We start from the raw sequence: 16,670 nt of genomic DNA on the forward strand, positions 1-16,670 counted from the left end.
TAAGAAAAGACCATGGGCTTCAAGTGAATTTGTGCAATGAGTATTTTGTCCAGTCTCTGGCCAAGGCCCTTAGATTCCGCAAGCAATTCTTTCTGGGGGTATGTGCGTATGAGCCTGAGCTTCTCGTTTCTCTTGTGAAGCCAACAGAAACAAATGATGAATTTTTACATGACTACTATTACTACTGCTAATAATACTGCTATTATTTGTAGAAGGAGTTCGGCGGCAAAAGACAAGTGAGTATAAATCTCATTTCTCCAATTGTGAAAGCTGCAACTTGGGGAGGAAAATTGTCCATATAAGTAAAATGTCTTAAGACTTTATCGGGCTGGTAAGGGACTAAACATTAAATGAAAAATAATGGAATGGGAATCTTGATGTGGCTGGAGGACTTGCAGCCTTCCTTAGATTTGGACGCTACTCCTGGAGCTGTGTGCAAATGGAATTTTCTTGGGGGGTGGCCAACACTTTTTTCAAGGGGGAAGGGGGAGAAAATAATGCACCTCAGACATATTTTCAGAAAATGCATCTTCTGATACATTCTGTTCCAGTTCTGTGGCCTAAACTTGAAACTAAAAAGCCCATTGTGTGCTTAAGAATCAGTGTGTGCTAAGGGGTCTGGGTGCCTAGGCAGGTTCTTTTCTCATACTGAAACAAACAAGATCAAATAACATTTGCATTTTTTTTTCCTTTTTGTAGAGTTCTTCACAGTCAAGCCCAGGACTGGTAAAATACATTTTGTTCAATTGAGGTTGTCATTTCTGTATCAAGCTGGCACTAAGATTGTGGTCCCTTTGATTCTAATTCAACTCCCACGCTTAGAATTGTGCTCTAACAATGCAGTCCTATGCATAACCTCAGAAGCAAGGCTGTCTGCACACTGTACCTTTAAAGCCAATCCAAAGCACCTTCTTTTCCTTAAAGAATTCTGAGCACTGTACTTTGTTAAGGCCTTGCTGGGAATTGCATTTCTGTGAACGGCAAACTACGTTGAGTGCGCTTTAAAGGTATAGTTTGCACACAGCTTAAGTCCCGTTGTTTTCAGTGGAGCTTATACTCAGGTCAGTGTCCATAGGATTCTAGGCTAAACATACATCCCAATACACAATCCTGCGCATGCCTAGTCAGATGTAAGACCCGTTGAATTCAATGGACCTTGTTCCCAGGAAACTGAGTACAGGATATCACCCACAGAGCATCAAAGGAAAGCCGCGAGAGGGAAGTATGAGGACTAGTGGTCTATTTGGGGGGAAGAGATGGAGTAGGTACACGCATAAAAGACCCATGGGTACAACCCAACAAGAATTTGTGATGAATCCCCATTGAAAAAGCTCTGCATACGAATAGCTAAGAGTCCTTTGGTTTCAACGGGTCTTAGTTGTGACTTCCTTTTTGCTGGGCTGTGGCATTAACTGTTTTAATGGTCGTCACAGTTTTGTGCTATTGTTCTTGCAAGGGTGCGATTTTGGGAAGGGTTGCTGGGACAAACATGAAGAAATGCATTTACATCTGGGATCTACCTGACCCCAGGACCCTTCCGCTGACATTCTAGATGGGGCAACTGACCCCTGCCCTCGCCTCTGCATGCAGCTTGCTAGGTGAATGTGGAACCATGTGATATTCATGTGGAAATTGGTGCTGTGAACCAATGCTGTCTGGCCAGTTCAGGCGTTGGATTTGTACACATATAGCGCTCATGAGATCTCTGGCCATGGAGCCAACTGCTCCTTTCAGGAGGAGCCTGAATTCAGCTTCTTCTTTTGCTGGAGCCGGACAAGAAGATCCAGTCTCTTTGAATAACTGATGTCCCTTTCCCTTCTAGCTTGCAGGAATATTTGGAGGCAGGAGAAAACAAGTAAGTATATGGAAGCAGCTTTTTACTCTCTTTGGCTATTTTGTATAATCTCAGTATCTAGTGAAACGGGTTAGCTGAAGATGGAACATAAGTGTACACTCGGGGCCTGCTTAAACATTCAGCGGGATCAAGACCACAGACATTAATTGCATTTGTGCAATTAATATCATGTCTTAGAATCATAGAATTGTAGAGCTAGAAGAGACCCCCTAGGATCATCCAATCCCCTGAAATGCTGTCCCATACGGGGATCAAACTTGCAACCTTGGCACTTTCAGCACCACGCTCTAACCAGCTCAGCTATCCAGTCTTGTTTGGGGCTACGTCCCTCAGATGCTCAGGCAATTCTTGCTGGGGATATGTGTTTATGAGCCTGAGATTCCGTGCCATTTATCATATGGAAGCCAACAGGAATGAATAATGTCTATTTTATTTTGGTTTTGGCCCTGACCACGGGTGGCGATGAGCGACAGAAGTCTCATTTCTCTCAGTTGTGAAAGGTGTAATTTTTGAAGGGGGAAGTGTGCATATAAACGTGTTGAAATGTATAAAGATTACGTTGGGCTAGTAAGGGCTAAACATTTAAATGAAGCATAATGGGATAGGACTTTTGGCTTGAACTGACTACATGTAGCCGTCCTTAGAAGTGCAGGCTGCTACTGAACTGTGTGAAGATGCCAACTTGATATAGAGTAGGGAGACAAATTTACAAAGTGGGCTTCTTTTTCAAGGAGGAAATGATAAATCTCAAAAAAAAAATAATCTCATGATAATCTCCCCCCCCCCCCCAGGAACTCTGTCTCAGCTCTGTGACATAAACAGGTTTACTTGGAAGTAATAAGCCCATTTGATTACAAAAAATAAATGTGTGTGCACCTATGCAGTTTATTTTCCCATGTGGACACAAACAAGATCAAATAATATTTTTATTTTTATTTTTTGTAGAGTTCGTCAAACAGAAACCAAGGATGGGTAAAATAACTTTTGTTTTCCTGAGGCTGTGATTTCTGTGTCAAAATGCCACTGAGATCCTAGTTCCCTTGATTCCGATGCTGCTCCAAAGGCCATGTGTGCTTAGAACCATGCTCTAACTATGCTATCCTATGCATATCGCCTTGGAATTAAGTCCTACTGTGTTCAGCAGGGCTTATTCCCAGGTAAGCATCTATAGGATTGCATCCTTAATATATGAATTGCTGCACAATCCTATGCATGGGTGCCTACACAGACAAAAGGCTGCGTACACGCCATATATTTAAAGCACATTCAAACCACATCTTTCCCTGTCAAAGAATCCTGGGAATTGTAGAATTAAGTTTTACCGGGAATTGTAGCTATGTGCTGAGTAAAGTTTTGTTCCCTGGACTCTTTGGTGGGGAACGTGTGCTTTAAATGTATGGTGTTCAATGGGACAGCAAACTGGGGTATAAAATTTTACCTTCAGAGCATCAATGGAAAATCTCAAGAGAAAAACGTAAAGGCTAGTGGTCTGTAGAGGGGAAGAGATGTGATAGGGACAGGCAAAAAAGACCCAGTGTGCACATACATAATGAGAAGTAGTGGATACAACGCATCACAAGAAATAAAAGGTACAGTGCTTCATGAAGAGCTCCCCTTGTAAAAAAGGCAAAATGTGAGCTTCCTATCTCTTAAGATCTAAACTGATTTCCATGAGACTTAGCTATGACTTCTTTCTGATGGATTTAACTTGCCTTAACTGCTTTGATGATTGCTGCGGTATTAAGTGTTCCACCCGTCCTATAAGACTTCCCCTCTTTGCCCAATGGTAGGGCTGGCCCTGGCTATTATGTGGTGTAGTGGTTAAGAGTGGTAGACTCGTAATCTGTTGAACCGGGTTTGTGTCTCCGCTCCTCCACATGCAGCTGCTGGGTGACCTTGGGCTAGTCACACTTCTTTGAAGTCTCTCAGCCCCACTCACCTCACAGAGTGTTTGTTGTTGAGGAGGAAGGGAAAGGAGAATGTTAGTTGCTTTGAGACTCCTTCGGGTAGTGATAAAGCAGGATATCAAATCCAAACTCCTCCTCCTCTTCTATTGAATACAAAGTGGGAAAGCTGCACAGATTAAGACAGGATGGGGAGGCAGGGGCGCCAACTTGAATAAAATATTGTGGGGAACCAGGTAAACCCCGCCCCACATAATCACATGATGCAGTGCACACAAATCATTTGAATGGGAATGCCCATCAACTTTGTAGGGCCCCGGCCCCTTCAAATATTTTATGGTGGGGAACAAAGCCCCCACAGCCTGTAGGAGTTGGCTCCTAGGGTGTGGTGTGGGTGCTTTCCTGCCCAAGTGCTTCAGGATATATGAAACCCCAAAGCGAGAAAGGCAGGGGTGGGGGAGTTGCAAGGAAAAAGTGAGGGCAGCAAATAGATGAGAATCCCCCTTTTCCTTGGAAGAAGTTGCCATAGAGGTTCCAAAATGCATGGTTGTGTGAGGCATTTCCCATCTATATGCCACTTACTGTTACAAATAAATTGTGAAGCGGTTTACGAAAACACACACAAAAAAGCCTTTCTGAATAATCTATGTTTCCCCTCCCTTCTAGTGGCAAGATTTTACACCAGTAAGTATGCAGAAGGGTCTTTTTTCTCTGGGTGTTTCCTATCACCTCGATATCTAATATTGAAATGGGTTAGCTGAATGGAAAGGTGAAGTTGAGTATTGGGCCAAATTACTAGCATGTCACAACTTGAAGCAAGAAACTGCAAAACATGTCACATGTAAGCTGTTCTGGTTAGAAGATGATGATGAACGTTACTAAATGTATTGCCACCCATCACCATCCAGTCCCCGAATTTAAAATTCATAACTTAAAAGCAATTAAGGTACAGTATAGAATGAGTCCCGAAAGCATACATCACAAGGGTCAAAGGCCAAGATGAAGGGATGCATGATTAATCTTAACATATGTGAACATTAAGAGGAAAGCTTTGTTCCCGTTTGGCTTTGGAATAGGACATTCCTGGACCAAATCAGACTGGGATATTTTTTTCTCCTTGGGTGGTTGAAGGTGAAGAGAGAAGAAAACTTTGTTCTTTGCTCTTCAGTTAGGATGTTGTTCATCACGCCACAAGCTGTAATATAAAATCAGCATCATAAATGAATTAGGCAGGATTCTTTGAGAAACAGAGAGTTAAATTGGAATGATCCTCTAACTTGAGAATTGGCAGACTTTAGGCCAGGCTTCCTCAACCTCGGCCCTCCAGATGTTTTGAAACTACAATTCCCATCATCCCTGACCACTGGTCCTGCTAGCTAGGGATCATGGGAGTTGTAGGCCAAAAACATCTGGAGGGCTGAGGTTGAGGAAGCCTGGTTTAGGCTGTTGGGATCTACTTTGTTTTTACTAGAATCGCAGGAGCCACCAAACAGAACCAGGCACCAAAGACATGCACTTAGAAATACAATCGTACCTTGGAAGTCAAACAGTTTAGTTCCCAAACGTTTTGGCTCCCAAATGTCGCAAACCCGGAAGTGACTGTTCCGGTTTGCGAACTATTTTGGGAAGCCGAATGTCCGATGGGGCTTCCAATTGGCTGCAGGAGCTTCCTGCAGCCAATCAGAAGCCACACTTCGGTTTCCGAATGTTTTGAAAGTCGAACAGACTTCCAAGGTACGACTGTAACTCCACATCTCAGAATTTGTTCTGAGCAGTAGTGGTCTGTGCAGAGAGGCAAGGGTACCGTATTTTTTGCTCTATAAGACGCACCAGACCACACGTCGCACCTAGTTTTTGGAGGAGGAAAACAAGAAAAAAAATATTCTGAATCTCAGAAGCCAAAGTAGCAAGAGGGATCACTGTGCAGTGAAAGCAGCAATCCCTCTTGCTGTTTTGGCTTCTGGGATAGCTGCACAGCCTGCATTCGCGCCATAAGACGCACACACATTTCCCCTTACTTTTTAGGAGGGAAAAAGTGAGTCTTATAGAGCAAAAAATACGGTACTTACCTGACCTCTTATTGCCAGTGTACTTGCACCTTACTTGGAGACTGCAAGGGAGAGGGGAGAACTGTGTGATGCAAACAAACCAGCTGAGCAAACCTGGAGCTCCTGCCAACCTCCCTGCCACCTCAACCCTCTCCCTCCTGGTAAGACACAGCAATGCCATTGGCAGGAGGTCCGGTAAGCACTGTTCTGCCTCCACTTCTGGCTCCTCCCGGTTCTGAGTATAACTGCGCTCACCATCCTTCCACTCACAAATCCATCCCTGCCTCCCCCCCCCCCCATCCCAGCTTCAGGTTTCTTCATTTCAGCAGTTTAAGCCAAGTGACTGTGATAGGTCTTGTTTTTTTCTGGTTGTGAAACTGTATGTTTTGGAGGAGAAAGTGTGCACATGCAGGGGGAAATGTGCAAAGGTTATATCAGTTTAATTTCTCATGCGGAAGCCAATAGGAAAAAAATAACATCTATTCCCCCCCCCCTTCCTTCTTGTAGCTTGGTTGGTTCGGCAGAAGGAAACAGGTATGACAGGTTTCGTTTCTTTGATTGTATTCTCTTCTCCTTGTCCTTTCTTTGGGCCAGCACCTTGAATATGTGAGCTTATGATCCATCCCTTTCATATTCATGCACATGGACACACACAGAGAATTATTGTGTCCTTTCTTTCCCTCTTCAATTATTGGATCTAAGTTAAGCATGTATAATCCTGGGTACAATGCCTTGTGCTAAGGTTGCTACTTACATATCACAAAAAAAGATGATACAGACCTGCATAATTTATTTGTAGAGTTGGAAATTAGAGATCATTTCTCTAATTTATTTGTAGAGATCATTTATTTGTAGAGTTGGAAATTAGAGATCACAATCTTGGGGAAGATTGTGGCCAGGTGGCCTGTGTGTCTGCTCAGTCTGATGTCTGTGGGCTACTTCAAAATATCTGCTTTCCCTTTTAGCAGTACTTTTTCTTTAAACTGGACTGGACTGGTTTGAGAGTCCCTCAAACAGAAGATTGAAAGGCAACAACACAGCAAAAATACAAATTCTGTAGTTTTAAAAGACACTGTATGCAACATATTGCCACTACACTGGTACCTCGGGTTACATATGCTTCAGGTTACACACGCTTCAGGTTACAGACTCCGCTAACCCTGAAATAGTGCTTCAGGTTAAGAACTTTGCTTCAGGATGAGAACAGAAATCGTGCTCCGACGGCGCGACGGCAGCAGGAGGCCCCATCAGCTAAAGTGGTGCTTCAAATTAAGAACAGTTTCAGGTTAAGTACGGACCTTCTGAACGAATTAAGTACTTAACCTGAGGTACCACTGTATATAGGTCGAGTTAATTGTGCCCCCCTTTTTTAAAACAAAACCCCCCTGAAACTGTAATTTTGGAAGGTAAAAGAGCACATACTAAAGAGAATACGCAAAGATCGTATCAGGCTAGTAACAGGCGAAACAATAAAATAAATACAATAGGGTGAGATTGAAGTTGATGGACTTACTTTTGTAGGCCTTCCTTAGATGCTAAATTAGAGTTGTGTGCAGATGGCCTCTTAACACTTGATAAAGTGTGTGCAGAAAATTCTGCAAAATGGCCTACTTTTCTGAGCTTGGGTGGGTGAGAAAAAAATAAATCTCAAAAATGTTCTTGGAAAAAGAATCTTCTGAGGAATTCTGGCTCAGCTCTATGACCAAAACATAATAAGCTCTTTTAATTTCATTGGGGGTTGCTTCCAATAACTAAGAGTGTGCTCAAAGATCTGTACACTTAAACAGTTTCATCTTTGATGTGGAGAGCAACAATATCAATTAACTTCTTTCTTTCTTTTTTTCTAGACTGACGACAGCCCAAATTGGGTAAAATGTTTTGTTTTTATTTTTTTAAAAAATGTACCTAGCATTGTGATTTCTGCATTAAGTTGACACTTATATCCCAGTCCCCTTGATTTCAATGCAGCTCCCAAGTTATATGTGCTTATAGGTAAAAGGTAAAGTTAAAGGATCCCTGGACAGTTAGGTCCAGTCAAAGGCGACTATGGGGTTGCGGCGCTCATCTCACTTTCAAGCCGAAGGACCTGGCGTTTGTCCACAGACAGCTTTCTGGGTCATGTGGCCAGCATGACTAAACCGCTTCTGGTGCAATGGAACACCGTGATGGAAACCAGAGTGCACGGAAACACCGCTTACCTTCCTGCCACAGCAGTACCTATTTATCTACTTGCACTGGCATGCTTTCGAACTGCTAGGTTGGCAGGAGCTGGAACAGAGCAACGGGAGCTCACTCCATTGCGGAGATTCAAACCAATTGCACTCTAACAATGGAATCCTACGTATTCCCTCTCAGGATGCATATGCAATAAATAGATAAATAAAGTAAGCCCCACTGAGTTCAATGTAACTTAGTCCAAAAAGACATTGGGTGTAGAATTTTACTTTCGGAGCGTCCCAGAAGAAAATTTTCTAGGCTAGTGGTCTGTTGGCAGATGAGACAGGTACAGAATATGCACCTATACCTTAAGAAAGAGTGGGCACAACACAATGATGTGTGACAAATTCCCATTTAAAAAGCCATAAGAGAGAAACCTGGGCTGTGTACACATTGCCATTTACTCTGGCTTGATTGTACCCCCGCTGCTGGTTTTTGACATTAGCCACATCCCCCTATCTGTCCTGTAGCTTCTTGAGATATACTGCCATTTGACGCACCTCCTCTCAAACCAGCTTCTATCCGATTTGAAAATGGCAGCCACATGCCCTTTGCACCTAAGCTGGGCTGTTTAGATTTTGGGGCAGCTGTTGTGAATGCACAGGTGACAGCTTAGTGAATAGGAGTGAGGTAGTGGGCTTAAAGCAGCAGGGATGCCAAACAAGGAATGCGCATTGGATGAAGACATCCCGGCCTCCTCTTTAGCGTGTACAGCAAAATGCTAATGTGACCTGAAACACAATGGGGGGGGTGGGAAGAACCTCGCTGCATTTTAAGTCGCTAACATGTACGAAGCAGGAGTTGTTACTTCCTTCTCTGGTGGGTCACGGTGCTATTTGTTTTCACGATTGCCACAGTTTTAAGCTCATCGTTATTCTTGCAGGGCTGCTTGGGGAGAGTTGTTGAGACAAACATGGAGTCTACCTGACGCCCAACACCCTTCTGCTGAAATTCTAAATGGGGGAACTGACCCCTGCCTTCCTCCAGGGATGTCCTAGGAGGGGCATCTTGCTAGCTCAGTGTGTGGAAGCATGCAATACTTATGTGGTGCTGTGCACAACGTACACGGCTGATTCCACACATGTAGCGTCCTTGAGATATTTATCCTTAGAGCCAACTGGCAGCTTTGGAGATGGAGAGGCTAAACTGAGGTTCTCCTTTCTCATATTGTTGAAGATCCCACCTGGCTTTCAGGTGTGCATCGCAGCCCTTGCTGTACAAGTTGCTGGATTGGGGCCTTAGGCAGGGCTTGCTATAGACATTTTCCTGGCTGAGGCAGAGCACCAGGTGTGTGTCTCTCCCTCCTCTACCAACAATTTCTACCTTTTTGTGACACCCAAGACCTGACGTCTGAAGTGGCTACCTCACTTTGACTAAAGTTATGAATGGCCTGGCTGTAGAACACAGAGAAGGTGGGTGGGGCAGGTCCCCATGCTGCATTTTTGGTTCTGGATGTGAGTTTACCATCTTAACCCCATGTCTGGAAGCTCTCCTCTTTGAATAACCTACATTCTTTCCCCTCCAGATGAAAAGATTATTCGAGATGCCGGTAAGTAAATGGAAAGGATTTTCTTCTCTGGTTGTTTCATATAATCTTAGTGCCCAATACTGAGACGTGTTAAGCGGAATGAAAAGTTGTAAAGACAGCTACTGGGCTAAGATATATATACTGTATATATTTAAAGTCTGCTATACCAGGCAGCATGTCAAGTGAGATGACTGAGCCACAGTACTCCCTACATGACTTCTCTCTTAGCCTGGTCTACCTTAGAGGGTTGATGCAATGAACCTTCTTCACTGAAGAAAAGTGAGATAAAAATGTAATATAAGTGGATATAAACCATGTGGCGATCACACAGGGTCCCCGGACGTTTCACCGTCTATTGATCCCTGTGCCACCACTTTATTTCTCGCTACAACCACCCAGGCCCTACCTGGTACAATACTGAGTCCAGTCAAGGTTAAATTGGACAATAAATTTCTGTTTATTTATTGCAGTTTAACAAGCGCGTGGTTTCATAAATGGTATCAGTCAATTACAATCATAGGGTGCCTATCCAGACCTATAACTTCCGCTACCTGCTCTCACTCACTTAACCACCTCTCAGATATTTACTTGTCTTCCTAGCTCCTAACTGTTCCTGACTCAGCTTATTTCGCTACACTAACTCAACCTACCCACAGACTTTATCCCAATTCACTCCCACTCCAATCAACCACCCACCTCTCAACGGACTGCCCTTTCGCCCCTCCCAGAGCTGGTTTTATAGTCCCTCTGACTCCACCCGCTGGGTTCTGATTGGGTAATTTGTTTAACTATTTCACCTCCAGCACTCTCATATGTTCACGTCACAAACCACCCCTTATCTCTCTTCCCACCGCCGGCCCTGGGGCAGTTTATACATTCAGTGGAATCAAATAGGGCTGTCCCACTTCAGGCTACAAGTGGTGGGTGGAGGAGTTTACATCTGAATGCTCCTCTAACTCAGACATGGCTTTGCTTCCGCTAGAATCCCAAAACCCACCAAACAGAACTAGATGCAAAAGACACAGATTTAGAGTTAAGTAATTCCAAACCCAGGAATTTGTTCTGAGAAGTAGGGCTCAGCTATTGTACATAGATGTTAAAAAACTTGGAGACCACTGTGAAATCCTGAAATGTCCCATTGTATAATTCCTCAGTGTTGTAATACCTCAGTGTTGCCTTCTGGGATATGTTATCTACGTTGGAGTAGGATGGCTGAAATACAGTACCCCTAATCCCCAAAGACCCTCTATCTAGAAGGTAACCATATTTAGTGATAACAAAACCCACCAAGAGATCCAGAAGGATGTCTTGTTCGCACTTACAAAGTTAAGAAACTCTGAATAATTTATTCCTTTTTCCTTATAGATGGAGCTCGTAGAAAGAGTGAAAGTAAGTACAGTATATGGAAAATGCTTTCTATATTAACAGATTCATATAATTTCAGTGTCTCATCCTGAGCCAAGGGTTTGAGTAACGGAGTGTGTGTGTGTGTGTGTGTGTGTGTGTGTCTGTGTGTGTGTGTGTGTGTGTGTGTGTGTAAAGATTGGTACTGGACTGGATTTGAGCCAGTGTGATATAGAGAATGACAGAACTGTAGTAGTGAAACCTTGATTTAAATCACTGATTAGCCATGTATGTACCCATGTAAACTTTTGGGTCAAAGATAAAATACTCAGAAATACCGGTAACCTATTTTCCACATTGTATTTGTCCTATAACACAGCTGATCAAAAACCACAACAAAAACTAACAATGGCAGACACAAATCATACATGCATACATACGTCAAATTATTTATGCATTTTGTAACTTAAAATTAATGCTAAGATCCACTGAGTTCAATGAGACTGATTCTCAGGTTTGCATGTATAAGATTTTTAGCTAAATCTGTAAAAGTTAAGCATTTCTGGCAACCTACTGAAATTAAACCAGTCATTCCAATACATAAATATGGCTGTGCTGGCTGAGGCTGATGGGAGTTGTAGTTCAACAGGTCTTAATGTTACCACATTGGGAAAGGGGTAGCACACCAGACCCCATGTCTCCAACACAGCCAGACAGATGTTTCCTGCTTAAGCAAAATTCCTGAGTAGAGTTATTCAACCATGGGTGGTGTTTGTTCTCAGAGAACATGACAGGTCTATTTCTTGTCATTGAGGGCCCATCCACAGTTTCATTTGTCCCATGATTTCAAGGGATTTCAAGTCACAAATTCGAGAGGTGGCTGTTTGTTGTTTTTGCTCTGCCGCTTTCCCTGGGGAAACCTCCTGCTGAATCGGAAGAAACAGAATCCACAGCAAATCCAATGGGCCCTGAAATAATGGGCACCTTTCTGCTACCTTAGGAATCATTTTAATGAAGTGCTACTTAAAGTAACTCCTACTCCCCCCCCCTTTATTTTATAGGAAGCGTTTTCTAGAAAGAATTCTCAAAACGTAAGTACTGCCGGGGGGGGGGGGAGGATGTTCGCAATTTTGCTATTCCAAAGGCAAGCAAGGTTTGGCATGAATGTGAAGAGCCTTCCAGTTCTCTTCTTAAGTTTGCAGCTAGAGCAATTCCACAGCTTTTTGTCCCAGAGAATGAAAAGGTCACATACCGCCACGATCACCGGATGTGTTGGATTTGTCAGGTTGACTTTGATACTCCTGGGCATGGTCAATGAATTGGCTGTGGGCAAAGGAATTGGGCATTTGCGTCTTTCTAAAAGAACAGAGGGAATCGGTTTGCCAAAGCTGCGGTGGTTGAAACATTCAAACACACACCAGGGATCAAAAATCTGTTTGATTTTAGTTCACGGTAATTGGAAATGTACATGCAGCTCTCAAATCAAATTCTTTGTGAAAAGGTATTGGATCTCACATAACAAGTGGGCAGAAGGTACACATTTTTTCTAGCCATCCTCTGGAAAAGCTGCCAGACTTGTTTAGATGTGACAGTGTTTACATTGCAGTACAATCTTTGTATAAAAGACTGGCGATTGCTGACAAGGTACTGTATATGGCAACATTGGTGCATTTCCCCCTAGAAAAATAGGTGCTGGTACCCATCTCGAAGTTGTTATGGTATGTGTCACACTTTTTAACAACAACAAAAAGAGGTACCATTGAGTACCCCCTGGGCAAAATGAAAGCAAGAGGAGGCAAGGTACTATACCAGTCTGTGATACAAATATTGTACTGCAACAATACTGTCTGAACCCAAATAAATCACAATCAATGAGTATTTTTTAAAATATGGGAAGGCAATATGTGATTAAAATATTTGAGGCCAGTATTGTTTGGATTTTGCAGAATATCTGAGAGAACAAATGGTACCAATTCAGGGGGGAAATGGCTATAAAAGCGTTGGTGAAGAACTCAGGTTTACCAGTGCACAATGGGTAAAATAACCCAGTTTAATGAAAGCAATGATGAAGAAAATTATTTATTACCTGCCCTCCAACCCAAGGTCCCAGGGCAGGTCCCAGCAATTGAAAAAAAATGTTTAAAACAATTTAAAACAAATTACAATCATAATGATAGGGTGGGTCCCAAAAATAAAGATCTCAAGTGTCTGAGGCAAGGGTAGAATGAAGTGTCTCCAGGATTCTTCAAAAACTGCTTAGTGAAGGCACCAGATGCACGTCTGTGGGGAGGGAATTTCAGAACGTAGGGGCTGCCATGGTCTGAGAATGCCTTTTCTCGCCCACCACCACTGAGCTTCTGAAGGTGATGAAACTACCAAGAGGTCTCTCTCTGCAGAACTTAATACTTCAGAGGGACTGTAAGGAAGAAGGTGTTCTTTCAGATATTTGGGGCCCAAGTTCTTTTGAGCATTAAACACTAGTGTGAGCACCGTTTGGGGCTGGGAACAAACTGGCAACCAATGCAGATGTTGTACAACAGGGCTCATGTCTAAATGAAACCCTAGCCAGCAATTTGGCTTCATTTTGAACCAATTGAAGTCATCTTCAAAAGCAGCCCCACCTAGAGCACATCACAACAGTCCAAGCTGGACGTTAACAGAGTACATAGTACAGTGGGCCAAATGGGGCCAGAGCTGGGGAACCAGCTGAAACTAGAGAAGGCAATCCTAGCCAATGAGGCCACCTGAGCCTCCGCTGAGAGCATTGGATACAGGAGAACCTCCAAGCTATGGACTTGTTGCTTCTAGGAGAGTGCAACCTTGTCCAGAACAGCCCATCTCTCCACCTCCTGGATTTGAGAACTCAGGACACAGAAAACCTCCATCTTTTCATAATAGCTCTCTTAAGGAGCTGAAGTAATTAACTCTTCATTTGTTTCTTATCTTTTTCTTTCAAGAATAACCGCTATCAATGGCCGTTCCAGGTAAGAAGTGCCAATTTTCTTTCCTGATTTCCTGAGATCTTTTCACGAAGGGTGGTGTATAAATTTGACTAATAATAATAATTGCATTAACGTAAACATTTGTGCATAAAGCCCAACAAACAACTCCTGGCTTCTTTGTTTATTACTTTTCTTATGACCAATTCACATGTACTATATGTACACTGTTAGGGACAAAATGTTGGAGTTCTTTTTTTTTTTTTAATATCCTATGCATGACAAGATCATTCAAGAGGCCACCACTGCCTTATACTGAGTCAGATCATGTGCACCTACAATATGCCAGCAAATTCCATCTGCTGCCTTGAAAAGGGGTGAAAATACAAACATAGCTGTTTTTAGATTCCCCTATTATAGTGCCTATTATAGTGAATTATAGCACCTATTATAGTACCTATTACAGTGGTACCTCGGGTTACATACGCTTCAGGTTACATATGCTTCAGGTTACAGACTCCGCTAACCCAGAAATAGTGCTTCAGGTTAAGAACTTTGCTTCAGGATGAGAACAGAAATCATGCTCCGGCGGTGTGGTAGCAGCAGGAGGCCCCATTAGCTAAAGTGGTGCTTCAGGTTAAGAACAGTTTCAGGTTAAGTACGGACCTCTGGAACGAATTAAGTTCTTAAGCTGAGGTCCCACTGTACAGTGAATGGGGAAAAGTTGGGCCTTGCTTTTAACACACTGTATTTGGTCCTGATCCCAAGTTGAATTATATATATATATATATATATATATTTTAAATGATATTTATTACTTTTCAAAATTTCCAACACGGCACTACAAACACAGAGAAAAAGAAAAAAAAGAAAAAACAATACGAATGAACTAACAAATCAAGCAAAAACAAACAAAAACAATTTAAAAACACCTCAAACATTTTCAATATCTTATATTTCATTCACTTATTTCCAGCGACTTCCTCACACCTCCCTTTTTGTATTTCACTTCTATTATTTGTTTCAGCAATTCCTTTCCATCTTACTCTGTTTTCCGTTCTATAATTATCTTAACACATTCTTGCCATACTTTTCCTTTAATTTTCTATTAATCTATTTATACTTAATTCATTATGACATTTCTACTAAAGCCATGTAATTTCATTCCAACATTTTTCTAACATTCCTTAATTTTACAATATTTCTATAAATAGTCTTTAAACTTTTTCCAATCTTCTTCCACCGACTCTTCACCCTGGTCTCGGATGTTGCCAGTCATTTCCGCTAATTCCCTATAGTCCATCTTTATTATGAAGCTAAAATAACAATCCAGTAAGGAATATGAAATAAAGGAAAATGAAAAAATACAAAAAACAGGGTTCACAGAGACTACACAGTGAATCTGAAATAGTACAAAACAAATGTTATGAACACCAAGTATAGCCGTATTTCATTGGGACTTGCCTTCCGCATGTTTGGCCTATCATGTAAGTAACAAACGGCAGACAAATGGAGGTAAAATCCATAGGTTTAGCTGCACCCTTAATTTATACACCAGTTTCTCAGAAATGAAAATGATGCAAACAGTTCCTTCCTTTTCTTCTTCAGCCTCCCCAACAACCTCAGCAGAATCCAGGAGCAGCCGTATATTTATATGCTGTGAGGATTAATTTACTACCAACAGGATTTCACATCATTTGGGTTGTTTTTGAAATGTAAGCATTTCCTTCCCTTTCTCATTTAGCCCGCTCCTCCACCACCAAATCAAGGAAATGGACAGCCTGTGAGTATTAGTTTCTTAGAACAAGATTTTAAGTCTTTTTATTTTATATGCAAGCATTTACTTTCCTTTCTCTTTCAGGGTTCTCAGCCATATCCAGGATATGGACCGCCTGTGAGTATAAGGCCACTTCGAGGCTGATGCTATTTTTGGATGGGGCTCACTCACAAACTAGCAAATTCAGGTTGCACAGTTAAAGCTGATTTGAAGCCCTTGTACAACATTCCTTCCTCCTCCCCTCTGCAAATTGGACTGTTTGCAATAAGGAAAGTAACAGAAAAAGCGTGGGATGACACTAGCTTGACACACTTTTTTAACCTCCCAGCAAACAAACCATAATGAATGCCCAACAAACATTCCTTCCTTCTCTTTCAGCCTCCGCCACCATATGGACCATATGGACCACCTGTGAGTATCAGTTTCCTAGAAACAAGATTCTGCATGATTTGCATTGTTTTTTGAGATGGAAGCATTTTCTTCCTTTTCTCTTCCAGCCTCCTCCACCCAGTGGAAACGATCAACCTGTGAGTATTCATTTCCTACAAGCAGGTTTCTTTATATTTTGCCCTCTGTTGCTATAGCACAACAAATCCACTTTATAAAAGAATTTGAGGCTATGTCCACGCTTCCATTGATCATACATTCACTGCATTTCCAGTACTGTTTTTTTAAATTCCATATCCACATGGCAATATATTTTAATTGCTGGGCACCCTGTAAATTGTTGTGAAATATTACCGTTTGATGCATTGTTTCTCAAACGAGTTTCGGGATGTTTGAATTAAGCCATTCATATGACACTAAGCTGTGCTCGTGTCAACAGCTAAATGGAAAGTGCTGTGAAATGCTTTAAGGTGCTAATGTGAACACACCCTGACTCTTTGTGGTTTGGAAAGTGAAATGCAAGGACGAAATGATTAATGGGAAGATGAAGGGAGGGGGGAGCAAACCAGGATAAATGCAGGATGAATGCTCATTATCGTTTAACTGCCCTACGGACAAATCAGAACAAATGCTCAATAAAGACCAGGCACCGTTCGCAAAAGCTTTGAGAA

The 16,670-nt window shown here is 42.2% G+C and overlaps 1 protein-coding gene across 1 annotated transcript in view; it reads left to right on the forward strand.

Moving 5' to 3' along the window:
• The window catches only part of LOC308483163 (uncharacterized protein), a 34,998-nt gene that overhangs the window by 10,386 nt on the left and 7,942 nt on the right, over positions 1-16,670 (forward strand). Inside the window, exons 11-26 of the mRNA XM_081016750.1 lie at positions 213-236; positions 700-726; positions 1,823-1,855; positions 2,801-2,827; positions 4,426-4,443; positions 6,315-6,341; positions 7,655-7,675; positions 9,550-9,573; positions 10,918-10,941; positions 11,958-11,987; positions 13,854-13,880; positions 15,423-15,494; positions 15,580-15,618; positions 15,697-15,729; positions 15,991-16,023; positions 16,110-16,139. Coding sequence (XP_080872876.1) covers positions 213-236; positions 700-726; positions 1,823-1,855; positions 2,801-2,827; positions 4,426-4,443; positions 6,315-6,341; positions 7,655-7,675; positions 9,550-9,573; positions 10,918-10,941; positions 11,958-11,987; positions 13,854-13,880; positions 15,423-15,494; positions 15,580-15,618; positions 15,697-15,729; positions 15,991-16,023; positions 16,110-16,139 — 489 coding nt within the window. The remainder of the gene's footprint in view (positions 1-212; positions 237-699; positions 727-1,822; positions 1,856-2,800; positions 2,828-4,425; positions 4,444-6,314; positions 6,342-7,654; positions 7,676-9,549; positions 9,574-10,917; positions 10,942-11,957; positions 11,988-13,853; positions 13,881-15,422; positions 15,495-15,579; positions 15,619-15,696; positions 15,730-15,990; positions 16,024-16,109; positions 16,140-16,670) is intronic.

This window comes from Podarcis pityusensis (assembly GCF_964106645.2).
Source record: "Podarcis pityusensis genome assembly, chromosome: 8".
Taxonomy (NCBI): domain Eukaryota; kingdom Metazoa; phylum Chordata; class Lepidosauria; order Squamata; family Lacertidae; genus Podarcis; species Podarcis pityusensis.